At 46.0% G+C, this 15057-nt stretch overlaps 2 protein-coding genes across 3 annotated transcripts; one reads left to right on the top strand and one right to left on the bottom strand.

The window, feature by feature from the left end:
• Positions 1-2785: 2785 nt before the first annotated feature.
• On the top strand, positions 2786-4795 carry LOC117890143 (glucose 1,6-bisphosphate synthase). Its single transcript, XM_034794831.1, has 2 exons — positions 2786-3723; positions 3786-4795. Exons 1-2 carry the CDS (start codon positions 2805-2807, stop codon positions 4754-4756), a joined length of 1890 nt encoding a protein of 629 aa, XP_034650722.1. The 5' UTR covers positions 2786-2804; the 3' UTR covers positions 4757-4795.
• A 7909-nt stretch (positions 4796-12704) lies between these two features.
• Positions 12705-14051, bottom strand: LOC117890181 (uncharacterized protein DDB_G0271670). 2 transcript variants are annotated; one of them, XM_034794880.1, is made up of 5 exons: positions 13983-14051; positions 13823-13890; positions 13138-13390; positions 13009-13071; positions 12705-12972 (listed from the first exon to the last, which is right to left on the bottom strand). In XM_034794880.1, the coding sequence occupies exons 2-5, from the start codon at positions 13881-13883 to the stop codon at positions 12768-12770; spliced, it is 582 nt and encodes a 193-aa protein (XP_034650771.1). In that variant the 5' UTR covers positions 13884-13890; positions 13983-14051; the 3' UTR covers positions 12705-12767. The 2 variants fall into 2 exon arrangements, with proteins under 2 accessions (XP_034650771.1, XP_034650770.1); XM_034794879.1 differs by having other exon boundaries at positions 12705-13071.
• Positions 14052-15057: the final 1006 nt, after the last annotated feature.

The following is a 15057-nucleotide window of genomic DNA, read 5'->3' as shown; positions in this document are numbered from 1 at the left end:
ATTTCAAAGGAACTTTTGCAAGCAACCAACAAAAAAAAAATATGCAAACAAACACAAAATATTTCCTTTTTTTTTTTTTTTTTTTTTGTGGTTTTCGGGTGGTAATCAAATTTGCGAGGTTTTTTTTTATTTTTTGCACATCTTACTGTATTCCCCCAGGAGCATGGGGCAGACCGCAGGCGGACGGACAGCGGGACAGGACATGAGCAATACAAATAAACAAATGATGTAAATTTCATTTCTCGGGAAATATGAAAATGTGAAAATTCTTATTTTGCAGTCGCAGGCTGAAAACTATTCAAGGGCAGGAGGGAGAGTCATGGTTGACATTGAGGGGGAGGCATTAAGGAAAAGGAAACACACACAGATGAGGTCCACTCCGAGTCGCAGTCCCAGTGCCAGTCCCAGTCCCTGTCTTGTGTCCATTTGTTGCCCCTGCATCCCCTGGATTGACGCACCAAATTAGATTCATCAAAGTTCAGCAGATTTGCATTTATTTCACATTTGTCAGGGACCAGCTGCTGCCTGCTGAAAGGGTCTTAAATGTCAGGTCTAGACATTAAAAACCACTTTTCGAATGGCATAAGAAAATGCTTCGAACTGTCCCGCCGATTGGCATTAGGAAATGCGAACGAAATGTGTCAAATAATATTTTTAGATTTCACGCACAAAATGTCAATTTCAATTTGAAATGCGAATGAAATGAATGATTTGGTTTTAATTCTGATGGAACTCCAATCCGGGATGGAAAAAAGGAGGCAATGGGTAAGGTATGGGCATGGCCAAAGCTTCCCTTTGGAGCAGAGCTTTCCCCTGCCTGCCATAAAGCGTTGGATGTAAATTAGCATTTTAATAGCTTCGATAGGCGTTAGTTGTTCAACTTGAAAATCAGGAGATCAGGCAGGGCAGGACACACACACATCCTCTGCCGCAGAGGACACTCGCGGGTGCCATAAAAAATTCACACAACAGCAGTTTCCTGCAGTTTCCATGGATTAATATTATGCAAACGCATTATATGGCTGGCTGCCTGCACTTCAGGCAGAACGCCGAGTGGCATGGAGGCTGCTGGAGGATTACCTAAGGGAGCCGTACTCGTAGGCCGTAAACACTCAATATTTGTGCCCGCAGAGGAGGAAGGGAGAGGAAGTGATTCCCTCTTCGAGTGTACGTAAATTGCCTGAGCCATTCTCTATGCAAATGTGGCAAGAAGCACTTAAAACAAACCCAATAGATAAAGCCATCAATGGGGGGAGGAGCATTGGGCATCCCGTATCAGAAATGGAACATAAATGCTTAAGCCAAAAACCTCTGCAAATAAATCAAGCTGAAGATTGGCTCTGATTAAACTCGCACTCATAATAAGTCATAATTCCAAGTGAGTTCACATTAATTTCTTGTAGATTACAATATTGATCTTTGCTTTATGACACTTGGGAGTGAAATATGTGAATGGGAATGGCGTGGGAAAACACGCAGCTATAAATGGGAACTGTCGGACAAGTCAAAGTCTTCGAATGCCATGGATTTTATAAGTTTAATATGTGTTCCATCAATATTTAATAGCAGTCTTGCATTCACTTTTGATCTTTTCGGATTAAAACATTGTTTAAGGAGCTTTCTTCATATAAGTTTGTAATTTCTGAAGGCTTTCCTTCAAATATTTCCTTGACTTCTACCTCTCTAGGAGCTCCATTTGGTTCCGTCGCCAAAACAGCTTCTCTCACCTGGAGAATTATAGATGTAGAGCGTAGAATGAGTGCGTAGGATGGTCCAGAATTGCCACAACTGCCGTGGAGGCAACTGCAACTGCAAGTGCCGCTGGTTGTGTGCCTGTGAGTGCTCTCCTCCTGCCTTCTGGCCCATTCAAGTGTCCATTTTTAATTAACACTCTGACAATTTGACGCGAAATGCATTTCCAATGTGTGTGTGTGTGTGTGTGTGTATCTCTCTCTCTCACTGTGTGTGTGTGTGTGAGTTCCTAATGCTGGAACTACGGGGATTGCCATTGCATGCCGATGAGGCTGCTGCTCTGTTCAGCCTGTCCTCTAAAAGCACTGCCGTTGAATGTTTAGAATGCAATTGACATGAGGACACACGGTGGAGCAGTGCCAGAGTCAGAGTCAGAGTCAGACAATGAATGGAGGGAAGATGTTGTCTGCCCCACACACCGTCTGATAAATGTTGCATGCTGCATGTGTGTAACCCAATTACCGTTTGCCAAATTACCCACACCAGGCAGGGGCATAAAGGCTTCGTACCGAAGTACCGAAATGTGGATACATGAAAGGAGAGTTTGGTTGGTGGGGGGGGGGAGGTTTCCGTTCCTAGACTCGCTTTGCATAATTGATGACAAATTGAAATCATGTTAATGCTGCTGCAAAGAAAGGGGCAAGCGCAGTGACAGCAGCACTGGCAGAGTGAGCGAAATATAATCCATATATGAATTTATATATAAATGTGTGCTGCCTCTCCTCTGTCTTTGTCGCTCATCCTAAACTTTCCCTTTTTCCCCTGACGACTTCTAGGGGCTATAAATCCAGTGGTCAGGCCAAATCAAATTGCCAATGGATCAATTTGCGGTTGATGGTTGAGCTTAGCCAGAGGATGGTCTCTGGTCTCTGCTCTCCCTCTGGGGGCTCGTAAATCGCAATGAGTTTGGGCATAAATTTTCAATCGTTCGTAGCGGCAGGCATGCAAATCCTGGTCCTGGGTAGGTCAGGGGCCACAAGTCACACAGTCAGACAGTAAAAAATAGACTTAAACTAAATTTTCGTTGGATAATTTTGGCCTTTTAGACGAAAATGTCCAGCAAGAAGGCACAACAGACGCCCGCGGAGGTGCTCAAATCGCTGGAGCTGTCCGGCCAGGAGGATCTCGACAGGCAGATCAAGAACTGGGTGCTCTGGGACCGCAACGAGGCGACGCTCGATCAAGTGCTGGACGCTGTGCGCGACCAGGACTGGCAGGCGCTTCGCGTTCGTCTCTGCAATCGCATACCCTTCGGCACGGGGGGGCTGAGGGGCGGCATGCGGGCGGGTTTCGACTCCATCAACGATCTGGTGATTATACAAACCGCCCAAGGACTGGCCGCCCACCTCAGCGACAGCTACCCGAGCATCCAGAAGCGGGAGACGCAGGGCGTGGTCGTCGGCTACGATGGGCGGTACAACAGCAAGCGATTCGCGCAGCTCACATCTGCGGTGTTCCTCAACAACAACTACAAAGTGTATCTGTTCAATCGCATGACACCGACACCGTTCATACCCTTTGCCATTACGGCACTCAAGTGCCTGGCGGGCATTGTGGTGACGGCGTCGCACAACCCGAAGGAGGACAACGGCTTCAAGGTGTATGCGGCCAATGGGGCACAGATACTGCCACCCAGCGACACGAAGATCTTTGAGGCGATTATGGCCAACCTGGAGCCGAAACCCTCCTCGTGGGATCTCTCCATTCTGACGGGTAATCCGCTGGTCGAGGATCCCTACCGCCAGATCTATCCCCTGTACTATGACACGCTGCGCAAGCTGCTGCCGCCCGTCTACCTGGAGACCAACGAGTGCAGCCAGCTGCGGTTCATCTACACGCCGATGCACGGCGTGGGCTACTCCTTCATGCGGGAGGCCTTCTACCAGGCGCGCCTCAAGCCGCTCATACCCGTGCCAGAGCAGAAGGACCCCGATCCGGAGTTCCACACCCTCGTCTATCCCAATCCGGAAGGTGAGCACTCGCAGTCCGTTCCATTAGCTTGTTTAATCTCTGTAATCGTTGACCTCTGGCAGAGGGCAGGGAGGCGCTGCTGATGGCCATCAAGAAGGCCGAGGCGGAGCACTGCACCGTGATACTGGCCAACGATCCGGATGCGGATCGCCTGGCCGCTGCCGAGCTGGATGCCAAGGGCCGCTGGAAGATATTCACGGGCAACGAGCTGGGCGCCCTGCTCGCCTGGTGGGCCCTGGAGAGCTACAGGACGCGCACGTCCAAGCCGGACGTCAGCAACTGCGTGATGCTCTCGAGCACGGTCAGCTCCAGGATTGTGGGTGCCATTGCACGGGCAGAGGGCTTCACGCACGTCGAGACGCTGACGGGCTTCAAGTGGATGGGGAACAGGGCGCTGGAGCTGCAGGCCGCCGGCCGAACGGTGCTCTTCGCCTTCGAGGAGTCGCTGGGCTTCATGTTCGGCATGAGTGTGGCGGACAAGGATGGCATTGCGGCGGCCACACAGCTGGCCACGATGGCCTGCCACCTGCGCAGCACCCGCAACCTGACGCTCATCGAGAAGCTGCGCGAGATCTACGAAACTTATGGCTACCATGCGGCCATCTCCTCGCACTACATCTGCGAGGATCCGGATCTCATTGAGACCATCTTCGAGCGACTGCGCAACTTTGAGGACGACCAGCCGGGCACCTATCCCAAGTCCATCCTCGACGGGGCCTTTGAGGTGGTTCACGTGCGGGATCTGACCCAGGGCCTGGACACGGCCTACGCGGATCGCAAGAGCCGCCTGCCCATGATACCCAGCGAGCAGATGATCACTTTCAGCTTCACCAACGGCTTCGTGGTCAGCCTGCGGAGCACCAGCCGCGACCACAAGCTGCGCTACTGCTCCGAGATCTGCGGCCTGCCCGAGGAGAAGGAGTGGCTGGAGCTGAACGACAAGCTGCAGCGCCTGACCCAGGCGGTAATCGATGAGTTCTACCAACCCAATCTGCATGGCCTGATGCGTGCCTCCCAGTTTGATGCGCAGTGAGAAATCTTAATCAAAGAAGTGCTAGAAAATATAATTATTTGCTTGGAAATCTCTCTCTGTCTCACTCTCTCTGAGTATGCCAGGAGTTGCCGCTGCCAGGCTGGGGCATTGCCAGTGGTGGAGCAGCCACCAAACGCCAATTATGCGTACACAGAAATGGCCTGCCATGTGGTGTAGAGGGGGTGCCTCACTGCCTTTGTTTTCCCCACTCACATGCCAGTATATGGCCCAATGGCGTACCATTAACCGCATCCCGGTCGTATCTGGGCGAAAGTATCTGCCAAGACAAACACTGAAATTTTATAGTTTCCCCCTGCTAATTGCACTCTGGGGGTACACCCACACACCCACCCGACCACAACCATATACAGACATTCACCGGCGTGATAATCGCTTCCGATTGTGCGAATCAGCAAAAGTTGGCCAGAAAATAATGAAAACCGTGATTAACGGAGACGAGCAGGAGTCAGAGACAGAGGGAGAGGAAATTTCTTTGAGCAAGTGCCGCAAACAGGCTGAAATTTATAGACGGCAGTGGCAGTGGCAGGCCAGGCATTCCCTCTGACTTCGAAATTTCTTTTCGGGACCCATAAGTGCAGGAGGAGGGGTTCAGTATGTGTTTGCTTTCGGGTCAAACGGAATATTTCAATAGCCTCAAAAGCGCGAGTGACTGCGTTTCAGGTAAACAACGCGCTGATCCCAAAGGTCTCGCCCCCCGCAGCCTCTCGCCTCACCATTTATTGAAGACAAAAGCGAAGGGAAGACATCCCCAATCAGCCTGCCCAGACTGAAGACTGATGATAACCAAGGACGAAGGAGCACTGTTTGCCCAAGCCCTCTGTCAGCCATTAAATTTTCCCTAAAATGCGAAATATAAACTGGGCGAAAATACTTGGCGGAGGATAACCAAACGCACACGCGAATTAAATATTAATCCCTGTCGACGAAACCCAGTCCCCCCTCAACCCTCATATGTGTGTGTGTGTGGTGTGGTAGGGGTTTTCCTTTTTTTGGCCACGTTTTACACGGTTAGTGGCGATGTACCGTTCCGTTCCGTTCCGTAGGTTAGTGCATTATTAAGCACTGTTTATGCGACATTAGGAACATAAAAGGTGACTCCACACTCCACGCCAACTCGGGCTAAATCAACAAAAAAATAAAACGAATGTCCCACATGTCAGGGAGGGAATATTGCAGCCTTTTTAAGGAGGATTTTGTTACAACCATTAACCTAAGCAAGTGGCTTTTGGGTTGGATTAAAGCTGCAAATATTGCCTAGAAATTGTGATTGGTAGAACAGAAATCTGAAACACTGAAAAGCGAACTATCTTTGGGGGAACACTTTAGAGTTTGAGAGTTTTTTCTTTCAAAGGAACACAAAGTGCTCCTACATATTTGCATATGTAAAAGAAAGTTCGTTCTCAAGCTGGTAATTTGATACAGTTCACACTCATTTAAACCGCAGGAAAAAACTTAACTCTAATCCGATTCCAATTTGAATGCAATTACCATTTCCAGTCCTACTCTCGGGTGCCCTTCAGTGCTATCAATGCACAGCAATTGGATTCGTAGTTCCGAGCACTTCCTGTGCCTTGTTGCACATATGTTGAGGATATTCTGTTACCAGCAGCCAGCGGCGGCTGGTCCTAATGAGGCACCCACGGCATCCAGCCACCCCCCTAAAGTGTGTACATTTCTGTGTGTGTATCGTGGTGGTGGTGGTGGGTCATAGGACAATGGCATCTTAAATTCGCATTCGAAATGAGGCAAGTGGCGGCAGAGTGCGCTGCAAGTAAATTGATTACGTGCCACTTGCTCACATCATCAATTTCAGTCCATATGCGCGTATATCCCTTTGAAACCCGCGCCAAAGGCTGCCCACAAAATTGGTAGTTGACACTCGAAAATGTCTGCTCTTCTGCAGCATCGTTAATTAAAAGCATTTGTTGACTTCTGCTGCTGCGGTCGCTGCCATTTGTTGCAAGTAATCGCATTTGTAGTTGAGTGTTGTTTTTTTTCCCCTTTACAGCCGTTTTCCTGTGATTATGATAAGCACTTTGTTTGGGCTTAGCAGGGAGGATATGCTAACGATGGGATGCCAAGAAGGTCAACTTTTAACCCGAAGTTCAAACAAGTAACTGAGATTAACACTCACACGGTGGAGCTTTGATTTGTTCACACTTTAATTAATAATCAAGATTCTTTTATTTGAATTTTTAAGTTTCAGAAATGGAAAAAAGCTTCGCAATCAGCTACAATTTTCAGCATATAAATATAATTTCTTGGCAATATTCAAACTATATTCGAACCCTTGATAAGCCCTTGACTTGTGGATGGATTCGTATCACAATTCGTAAACATTTAGTGTGCATAATCGCTGCATTTGTTCCGATTTGTGAACCAAACTGCAATCGTATCGCAACGTATTGCTGAGGCATTAATTCAATCAATAATTCAGCAGTTTTCATGGCAGCTGCAGGGACTCGATCAGATCCTTCCGCTCAGCCACCCTACCCCTCCCCTCTAAAACAATTTGTTTTTGTCGTTTTATTGTTTTCGTTTTTGTCGCATAAAAATGACAACAAATTAGTTTGACTTCCGTCGGCGGTTTCCCGCTGTGTTTTTCACAGTTTTGTTTGATATTCGTTTGTTTTTTTTTTATTTTTGTTTTATTCGCTTGCGCGTCCTTGAGCAGTGGCCAATAAATTATGTGAAGGATGCTGTCAGCCAGAGCCCAAACCCTCGACAAAACAGCAACAGAAAAGGGGAGGGATCTTCTGCATAGGGAACACGGACGCGGACACGGAGTCAGCCTCTAGATCAGGGTCGAAGTCATCCGATGGCCATGGCGAGGGTGCGACGTGTTTGATTAGCTTTATTAAATATGCAAACAATGCAAATTTTCTTCTATTTTTTTGTTGTATTTTTATTTACATTGTTTTTGTTCAAAATGTGGAAAATTCACTGGGAGTTTAATTGCCAGAACAGCACCAAATGGATGAAAGAAGCGTAAAAAAAATGTAAAATTTAATATGCATTGCTTCCCGTATTCCCCGACAGCCACAACCCTCCTCCCCTTCAGATTTCATTCGTGAACAAATTGTTCGTAATGCATTTTAATTTTGTTCTCCTTTTCGCCGCAATAAATATTATTTTTTTTGCCCGACAAATTTGAAGTGGGAAACGTGTTCATAATTTAGAGTCGATGCTTTCAGACAAATTTACATGATTTTTTTTAGGTCTCTCTCTCTCTCTCTACTCTCTACGCAGCTGTGTGCATATTTCCCATATATTTGATTTCCTCTTTTTGTGCTGTATTAATGTCTTAAGGTCTCTTGTGTTCTGAGTGCTCTTTGCCTCACGGTGCGAGTCACCAATAAGAATGACTAAGAGAAATTCCCAATGGCAAAGAGTAACGAAGAGAACAAAGAGAGCGGCGAAAGGTTAGTACAAACTGCTTTACCGACTCGCGCGCGCTTAGTAAGTTCTTTCTGCTTTTCGAATGGTAAAAGGTAGAAATTCAGAAAATTGTACTTCGTTGAATATGGAATAAAAAACATTTAAAATATTAAACGTAAATAAAATGCTCAGAGAAATTAAATAAATATTAGAAACTCAAAATTGCGTTAAAAATAAAACTGTATGAGATGTTTAGGTTAGATTTATTTCCCTATTTGCAACTAAACTGTGCAAATATCATATCAAATTTCCCAATTCGCATTATTGTAAGACTTAAACATCAATGGGATTATCAATCTTCGCCAGCATTATTGCCAAATGCCAAAACTTAACTTGAAATATGGAAGGGAGAAGGGAGAGAGATCCTTGAGTCTTGGGTCAGGATGGTTTGGATGGGAAGTATTGACGGTATCCCCAAGGGATACGCAACGGAAATCTACTTGTGCATATGGAGATGCCATTGCTGGTCGTTCCTCTGGTTATTTCCATTACTTTTCGGTGGCATTTTCACCCTTTTTTCCCTTGCCTGTCCATGCATCCCTTGCTTGAAAGAGGAAAACAGTCACACACATACCGGAATCGACGGAAAAGTGCACATATTGTATGAAAAAAGGTTCGTTAGGAACATCAATTATATTTCAAGAGCCCAAAAGTTTCGAGAGAAACTAAGTTAACAACATTTGATGCAATTATTTTTGAAAATAATACTTGGGGGAAAGATTTAATAGGGAATGAGCATACATTTTCGCTCTCTAACTATATTTAATTCATATTTAAGCCAATAGAAATAGTGCTTAATTCTGATTAATTTCTTTCTCCCAAATATCCATTTAAATCTCAGGTAACTCCCCAATCTCTGTTTACGTTTCTTCACATCTTAAAGCATATTTTTTATGTGCACTTTGCATCATTCGAGCAGCTTCCTTCCATCAATTATTGCCAGAGTCCGCTCTGTCGAATGTCCTTCAGTGGAGAGAGGAATGCAGAACTGAGGAGACTCTGCGCCTGCCTGGGCATTGTTTAACAATTAACGGAACAAGTTGTTTAACTTTACCTAAACGATTTAAGTCAACAGTGAGCGACAATCCCCACCACTTTAGTGGTCCTCCTTTTCGCTGTCATTCGACTCTTTCTCTACTCTTTTTTATTCATCCACTCCAAAGGACTCCTGACTGACTGTCCTCGTCACTAGCCCATAAGGATGGAGGAAAAAGAGGATGTGACTCTGTCAATGCTGCTCCTGCTGCTGCTGCTGCTTCCGCTTCCGATGACTGCACAAATCGTTGAATTTCCTTCTCTGTTTTTTGAGCTTTTTTTGCAGGCATCTCCTGGCTGGCTCCAGCTGAAATGGCAGAAATTTGTCAGGAAACATTTCGTTTGGTTTGGTTCTCGTTTGGCGGCACTCCACCTGAACTCCACTCCACTCCACTCCTCTCCTTCCCACTTCAATTCATTTGTACTCCTTTTTGTCATCTTGTTTGTTTTACTTAAAGGCCAGAGAATGAGCGACTGCTGTCCAGCGGTAGAGTGAGAGGTAGGGACAGAGGCATGGAATGGAATGGAATGGAAAGAGTGCTTGAGCCGCTCTCTATTGGCATCCGCGCCCACCCACAGACACGGAGGCTGATTGGACTGGCAGCGCGACTTCAATAATTAAATTTGCGACATTTCAACGCTCAGCGATCAATGGAATGAATTAACTCTTGTCAATTATCCAAGTGAGGACGGACTTCAGGCCCAAACCCCAGAGCAGACCAACTCTGTTGAGGTCTCGGAGGCTCAGTTTCTGTCGCTACTTTCATGCCTCTAAATAGCTCTAAAGCAGCAGCTAACAAATGAGAACACTTCCTTTGACTGCATCGACCTAAGGGTACCGATTGCTCCCAAAGTGATCTAATTATTGGCTTCAAAGAAAATTCTACCAAATAAAGGATTTCTATAAAACTCTCGCGATTCGCGGCAGCCCACGTAAACTTATATACCCTGCAGCTCCACAAGTACAGGGTGGAGCACCGCAAACGGAGGCAGCAGTAGAAAAAAAAGAGCACAGAAGTCCAGCGATTGCCGACAATAAAATGTCACTTGATCGCTGCATTGGCGCTCGTGTCCAACTGAATTTAGGCATCGCCGGCGGTGGTCACTCTCCGCAGTCGGAGCTGCAGTTGGAGCTTAGTTTGGGGGCCTCCTCTGACCAGGTGGCGTCGATCTACCGCAATGCTGCTGCCTGCTGCCTGCTGCTGCTGCTGATGATGCCGCGTTCCGCTGATGACGACCACACAAGACGCTTAATTTGTTGCGCCCCATGCCGATGACAATGCGTTGCCGCATGTTGTCTCCTGTCCTCCTGTCTCCGCTTGACTCCTCATCAATCAGTGACTGTTCCTGTTCTTTTCTCTCTCACTGCTGATCGGATGGGGGGCAGAAGTGGCCTGCTTTTTTTTGCTCCTTCGTTGTATTTGTTTTTGTTTTTTTTGCCAGTACCGTTTCATCGGTAATTCAGATCACGCGAATTGGATGCATGTTCTGGTCTCTCTCTCTTTCGTGGAAGCTTTCATTAAGTTCTTCTCATAGAAAAAGCCGCTCATTGAAGTTGGGACAAGCTTAGAATTAATTGCGAAAGCTTAACGAAAGCTTATTCACATTCAGAGTTGATGAGAATAGAAGAAAAGAGCTTTGAGTCATGATTAAATTTAATATTTAACGATATTATGATGGATCTATGATTGACTCACAGAATTGAAAATAAAAACTGTCATGAACTTTGAATGAATAAATTAATAATTATTGCTAATGTATAGAATGTGAAAAGTGTTCGTGCTTAAAGAGTAACTTGTGTTTTATGCATAATTAATTACACTCAAAGAGCGGCATATGTAAATATGTTCTTCCTCCTGAATTAACGCTATAAGTAGCTCTCACTGGCATCCTTGTAACCCCATCGCATCCTTCACCACATGCCAGAATGCCACTTTAATGAAAATCTATCACAGTCAGGAGAAGTTTGCTTCCGTTTGGGTACCGGGGGTAGTACGATGTGCGCGTAAATTCATTACACTTTCTCAATTATGTGAGATACATTTTAATAAGAGGGGGGAGGGGGAGGAGGTTGGGCAACGAAAGGAGCACAGCATGCAGGAGTTGCGTGGAAAAACCTCAACATAATCAAGTAAATTAATAGCAGCGAGAAGCCGCCGCGTCGGTTGGCTGCCGGAACCAAAACCGGAGTCAGAGATCAAAGTAATTAATTATAATAATTAAGAACTTTTCAGTAGCTGCCACTCCGCTGTCTTACTCGGTCTCTGCCCCAGCTCCCACTCTCACGATTGCTCCTTTTCTCTCACTCTCTTGTTGGTTGTGGGTTGCCGCACAAAGTTTTCAGCATTTGCATGCGGCAGAGACCGTTGACATGGGCCAATGTGGGGGCGTGTGTATCCGTGTGTGTGTGTGTGTTGCTGGAAAGTGCGTGCACCTGTTGAGATTTGAGCAATTCCCCAAGCAAATCCCATATTCATATCTTGTCCGGACTCACACTGCCAGCGCCTACCTACGCCCTGCCATCTTCTCTCCACCCCTCGTTTAATCCTTCTTACCCTTTTGATTAAATATGTCTTTAAGTTAGTTTTTGCCATCATCATGAGTTGGTTGTCGTTGTTTTAGTTGTTGTAATTCACTAGTTTTTAATCATCGCTAAAAGCGTTGCCTTTGTCGGCAGTGCAGCAGCAGCAGCAGCAACGGCATCCAGCCGCAGTAGACATGAAATTCCGCTTCGTTGAACTAATACGCTAAAAGCATTTACCAACACTGCCTAACACGCCCCCACTGGCAATTGTTTGTGCTCAGCGGAGCAGCAGCCAGGCAGGAGCTGCTGCGCTTTTGCCTCTCCTCGCTCCCACTTCCACTGCCATTCTCTCCGCTTTCTGTTTTTGCTGCGAGATTAAGCACGAAAGAGCTGCAGCATGAGTGACGCGGGCGGGGATGGAGCGCGGAGGATGCAATCAGCTAGAGTGTCAAAAGAGAAAAGGAGAGCACATGCAAAGCTGCTCCCGCAGACAGCCACCGCAATGAATAAGCTCTTGACACTTGCTGTGGGGCGTGGCTGGTCACCCACTTGGAAGCAATTAATTGAACAACGCACACAAAACGAAAGGCACGAGAGAAACGTGGTGGAAGAAAGAGAGAGCGAGAGGAAATATAACGTATTTTACGGGATTTTTACATGCAGTTGAAAGCTGTAAGATATTGCAATGCAACTACTGCGCATTCTTAGATTAATTTAATCTTCAGTCAGCTATATAATATTTTAATCAATAATATATTTAATCGTCAAACAATTCGCGATACATTTACTGCGCTTTTTGTAAGTTCCTAAGATCTGCTCTACTTTGAGCTCAAATTTGGCTCTGCTTCCCACCAAAATATTCGACAAATGGACTGTACTTTATTATTATTTAATTTACTTTATTCAACTTTTACTCCACGAGTACTTCGTTTTCCCTCTCTTCAGTTAACACTCTCGATTATGTAGGTATATCCTATACTCTGGAACTCTCCCTTAGTTAGAGGGATACTGGAACTCAGTCTTCTTCACGTTGAGGACACCGGTGTGGTCGGTGGCACCCTGGAGGGTGGTCACCTTCTGGTTGCCGGAGGCGTCAAAGGAGCTGAGGGTCTGCTGGATCTGGGTGGCGGGAACGCTGCTGCCGTACGACTGCTGGGTGCCGATGCTGCTGCCGATGGTGCTGCCGTATCCGGCATTGCTGCCCAGACCAGTGCCGTAGCTGCCGGCGGCGACGTATGAGGGATTGTAAGCGCCGGTAGCAGAGTCCTCGCCGAAACGGCTCTCAAGGTTCACGCCACTGTAAAGCAAAGTGAAAATAATTGATTAGAATCGATCAATGCAATCCGGAGGGGCTGGGACTTACAGGGCAGCTGGAGCCGCCTGGTGGGTGTAGGAGGTGCCGACTTGGCCAGATCCATCGTGATTGTGAATGGAGTGGGAGGCGAAGGTGATGCTGCCGCCGTTGCCAGACGAGGAGGAGGATGAGGACGACGAGGACGAAGAGCTGAACACCTCACGACGCAGACGCCTCAGCAGACGGGCATTGACGGGATGCACATCCGATTGGCGGCCCTCGGAGTCCAGAGTGAAGAATGCGCGGGGCACAAATTGTCCAGCTGTGGGAGGAGATTTTGAAAGATTATTATAGATATTCCATGCAGATCCCAAAAGTAGGCTACCAACAAAATGGGTTTGGTTTCACTTTTCGCTGTGAAAGTTTTCTCTCTGTCTCTGTCTCTCTTTCCCTGAAACTTGTTTGATTTCTAATAAATTATTCATAATTTTTATATGAATATTCGGAAAGTTTCGACAAACATTGTCGCAAAAAGTCGAATTTCACGAAACAAGTTTCAAATGGTTTTTTAATGGTTTTTCGATGGGGTTTTCGGCGATTAACATACCGGTTTAGCCCAAAACTCGCTAATCAAATTAATAATTAACATGATAAGCGTTTAACAATAGCCTTGACTATTCCGTAGTAGCTTCGATGATGTAATTGAAATATCAGAGAGAGAGAGGGAGGGAGTTGGAGAGGGACCAGCACTCACCGGAAGAGGCCGCAGCAGCTGAGGCCACGAAGAGGGCAAGAGCAATCAAAGCGTATTTCATGATGGATCTGTAATTAAACACACACACACACGCACAATTAGCAGTGAAGTTATATATAAATTAATGTATGAGTATTTGTGTTTTGGCAGCCACACTCACAAAGTACGGACAAAAGACTTAGACAGCGAACGCGTAAAAAGTTCAAAATCGACTAAACCGCCGGGGCCGTGCCGCAGCGCTTTTATATGGAAATTTTTAGCGCTGACGTAGTGCGAATCATCATCATCATCATCATCATCAACATCCAAAGGTGGAGAAGGAAGAGAGACAGCAGAAGCTGTCAAACAACCAGAAGAACAGCCAAGAAATACAACAGAAAAGAAAAAACAAATAATTGAATGAACAATAAACATAAAGAACGCACACAAGTAATTTCAGATAAAACATAGGAGGAGATCTCTTAAGTCGCCTCTCAAAGTCATAAAAACAAAGTTAGATTCAGTGATTCATAAGCTTTAACTTACTCGCTCTCTCTCTCTCCCTCACTGTATCTCTCTCTCTGTCTCTCTGCGGCTCTGCTGATGGATTCAAAATTAAATTCCCCCAAACTTAATGATTGTATGAGACATGAGCCAAAACCCCGAGCCAGCAGTGAAACTGGATATATTTTCTGTTCTGTTTGTTTTCGTTTTATTTGCATTTCGCGTTATTTGGCTCCCTATGAACGGGCAGCTGTTGTTGCTCGTGGCCCAAGCTCGTGTATGTTGGCCAAGTGCCGTGCCCCCTTTCCCCCTCTTAAAGTCTTTCCGAACGATCTTGCCTTGAGCATTGCCACTGACCCGATTCGTGGCTGGGCCCAACACTTCTGTTTCTGATTCTGCTGCTCACTTTGGGGCAATAACCTGATTAAAGAGACGCCAGCAGCTCCACATGTAAGTAGTGAGGAGACACTACAGTTCGACAAACATTAAATTACACTCGAAAAAATAAGGGAGTCGCTTTCTTGTACATATTACCATTGGAATTAGTTTAATGGCTGACACGCGTCTTCCATTTATAATATTAGATCAATTTTGAAACGCTCCCCGCTGACGCAGAGCCGCTCAACACGTTCCGTTAGGGTTTTTAAACTGGTTTTTAATTGATATTTTGTTTGTTTTTTTGTTTTTTGCAAAACAAAACCCAAAACAGATGTGATTTTGTTACCCAATTTTATTAGTCTTTAATTATACAT

This window comes from Drosophila subobscura, chromosome E, assembly GCF_008121235.1.
Source record: "Drosophila subobscura isolate 14011-0131.10 chromosome E, UCBerk_Dsub_1.0, whole genome shotgun sequence".
Taxonomy (NCBI): Eukaryota; Metazoa; Arthropoda; class Insecta; order Diptera; family Drosophilidae; genus Drosophila; species Drosophila subobscura.
Note: the sequence above shows the minus strand (reverse complement) of the source record. Positions and strands in the feature narration are given on the sequence as shown.

What these genes read in the sequence shown, in the direction of transcription:
- LOC117890143 (XM_034794831.1), top strand. Translation starts at nt 2,805, where the DNA reads ATGTCCAGCAAGAAGGCACAACAGACGCCCGCGGAGGTGCTCAAATCG. An exon ending in CGTCTATCCCAATCCGGAAG is followed by an intron (nt 3,724 to 3,785) that starts GTGAGCACTCGC and finishes GACCTCTGGCAG; the next exon opens with AGGGCAGGGAGGCGCTGCTG.
- LOC117890181 (XM_034794879.1), bottom strand. Translation starts at nt 13,883, where the DNA reads ATGAAATACGCTTTGATTGCTCTTGCCCTCTTCGTGGCCTCAGCTGCT. An exon ending in AGCTGCTGCGGCCTCTTCCG is followed by an intron (nt 13,391 to 13,822) that starts GTGAGTGCTGGT and finishes CTCCTCCCACAG; the next exon opens with CTGGACAATTTGTGCCCCGC. An exon ending in CAGGCGGCTCCAGCTGCCCT is followed by an intron (nt 13,072 to 13,137) that starts GTAAGTCCCAGC and finishes TTTGCTTTACAG; the next exon opens with TGGCGTGAACCTTGAGAGCC.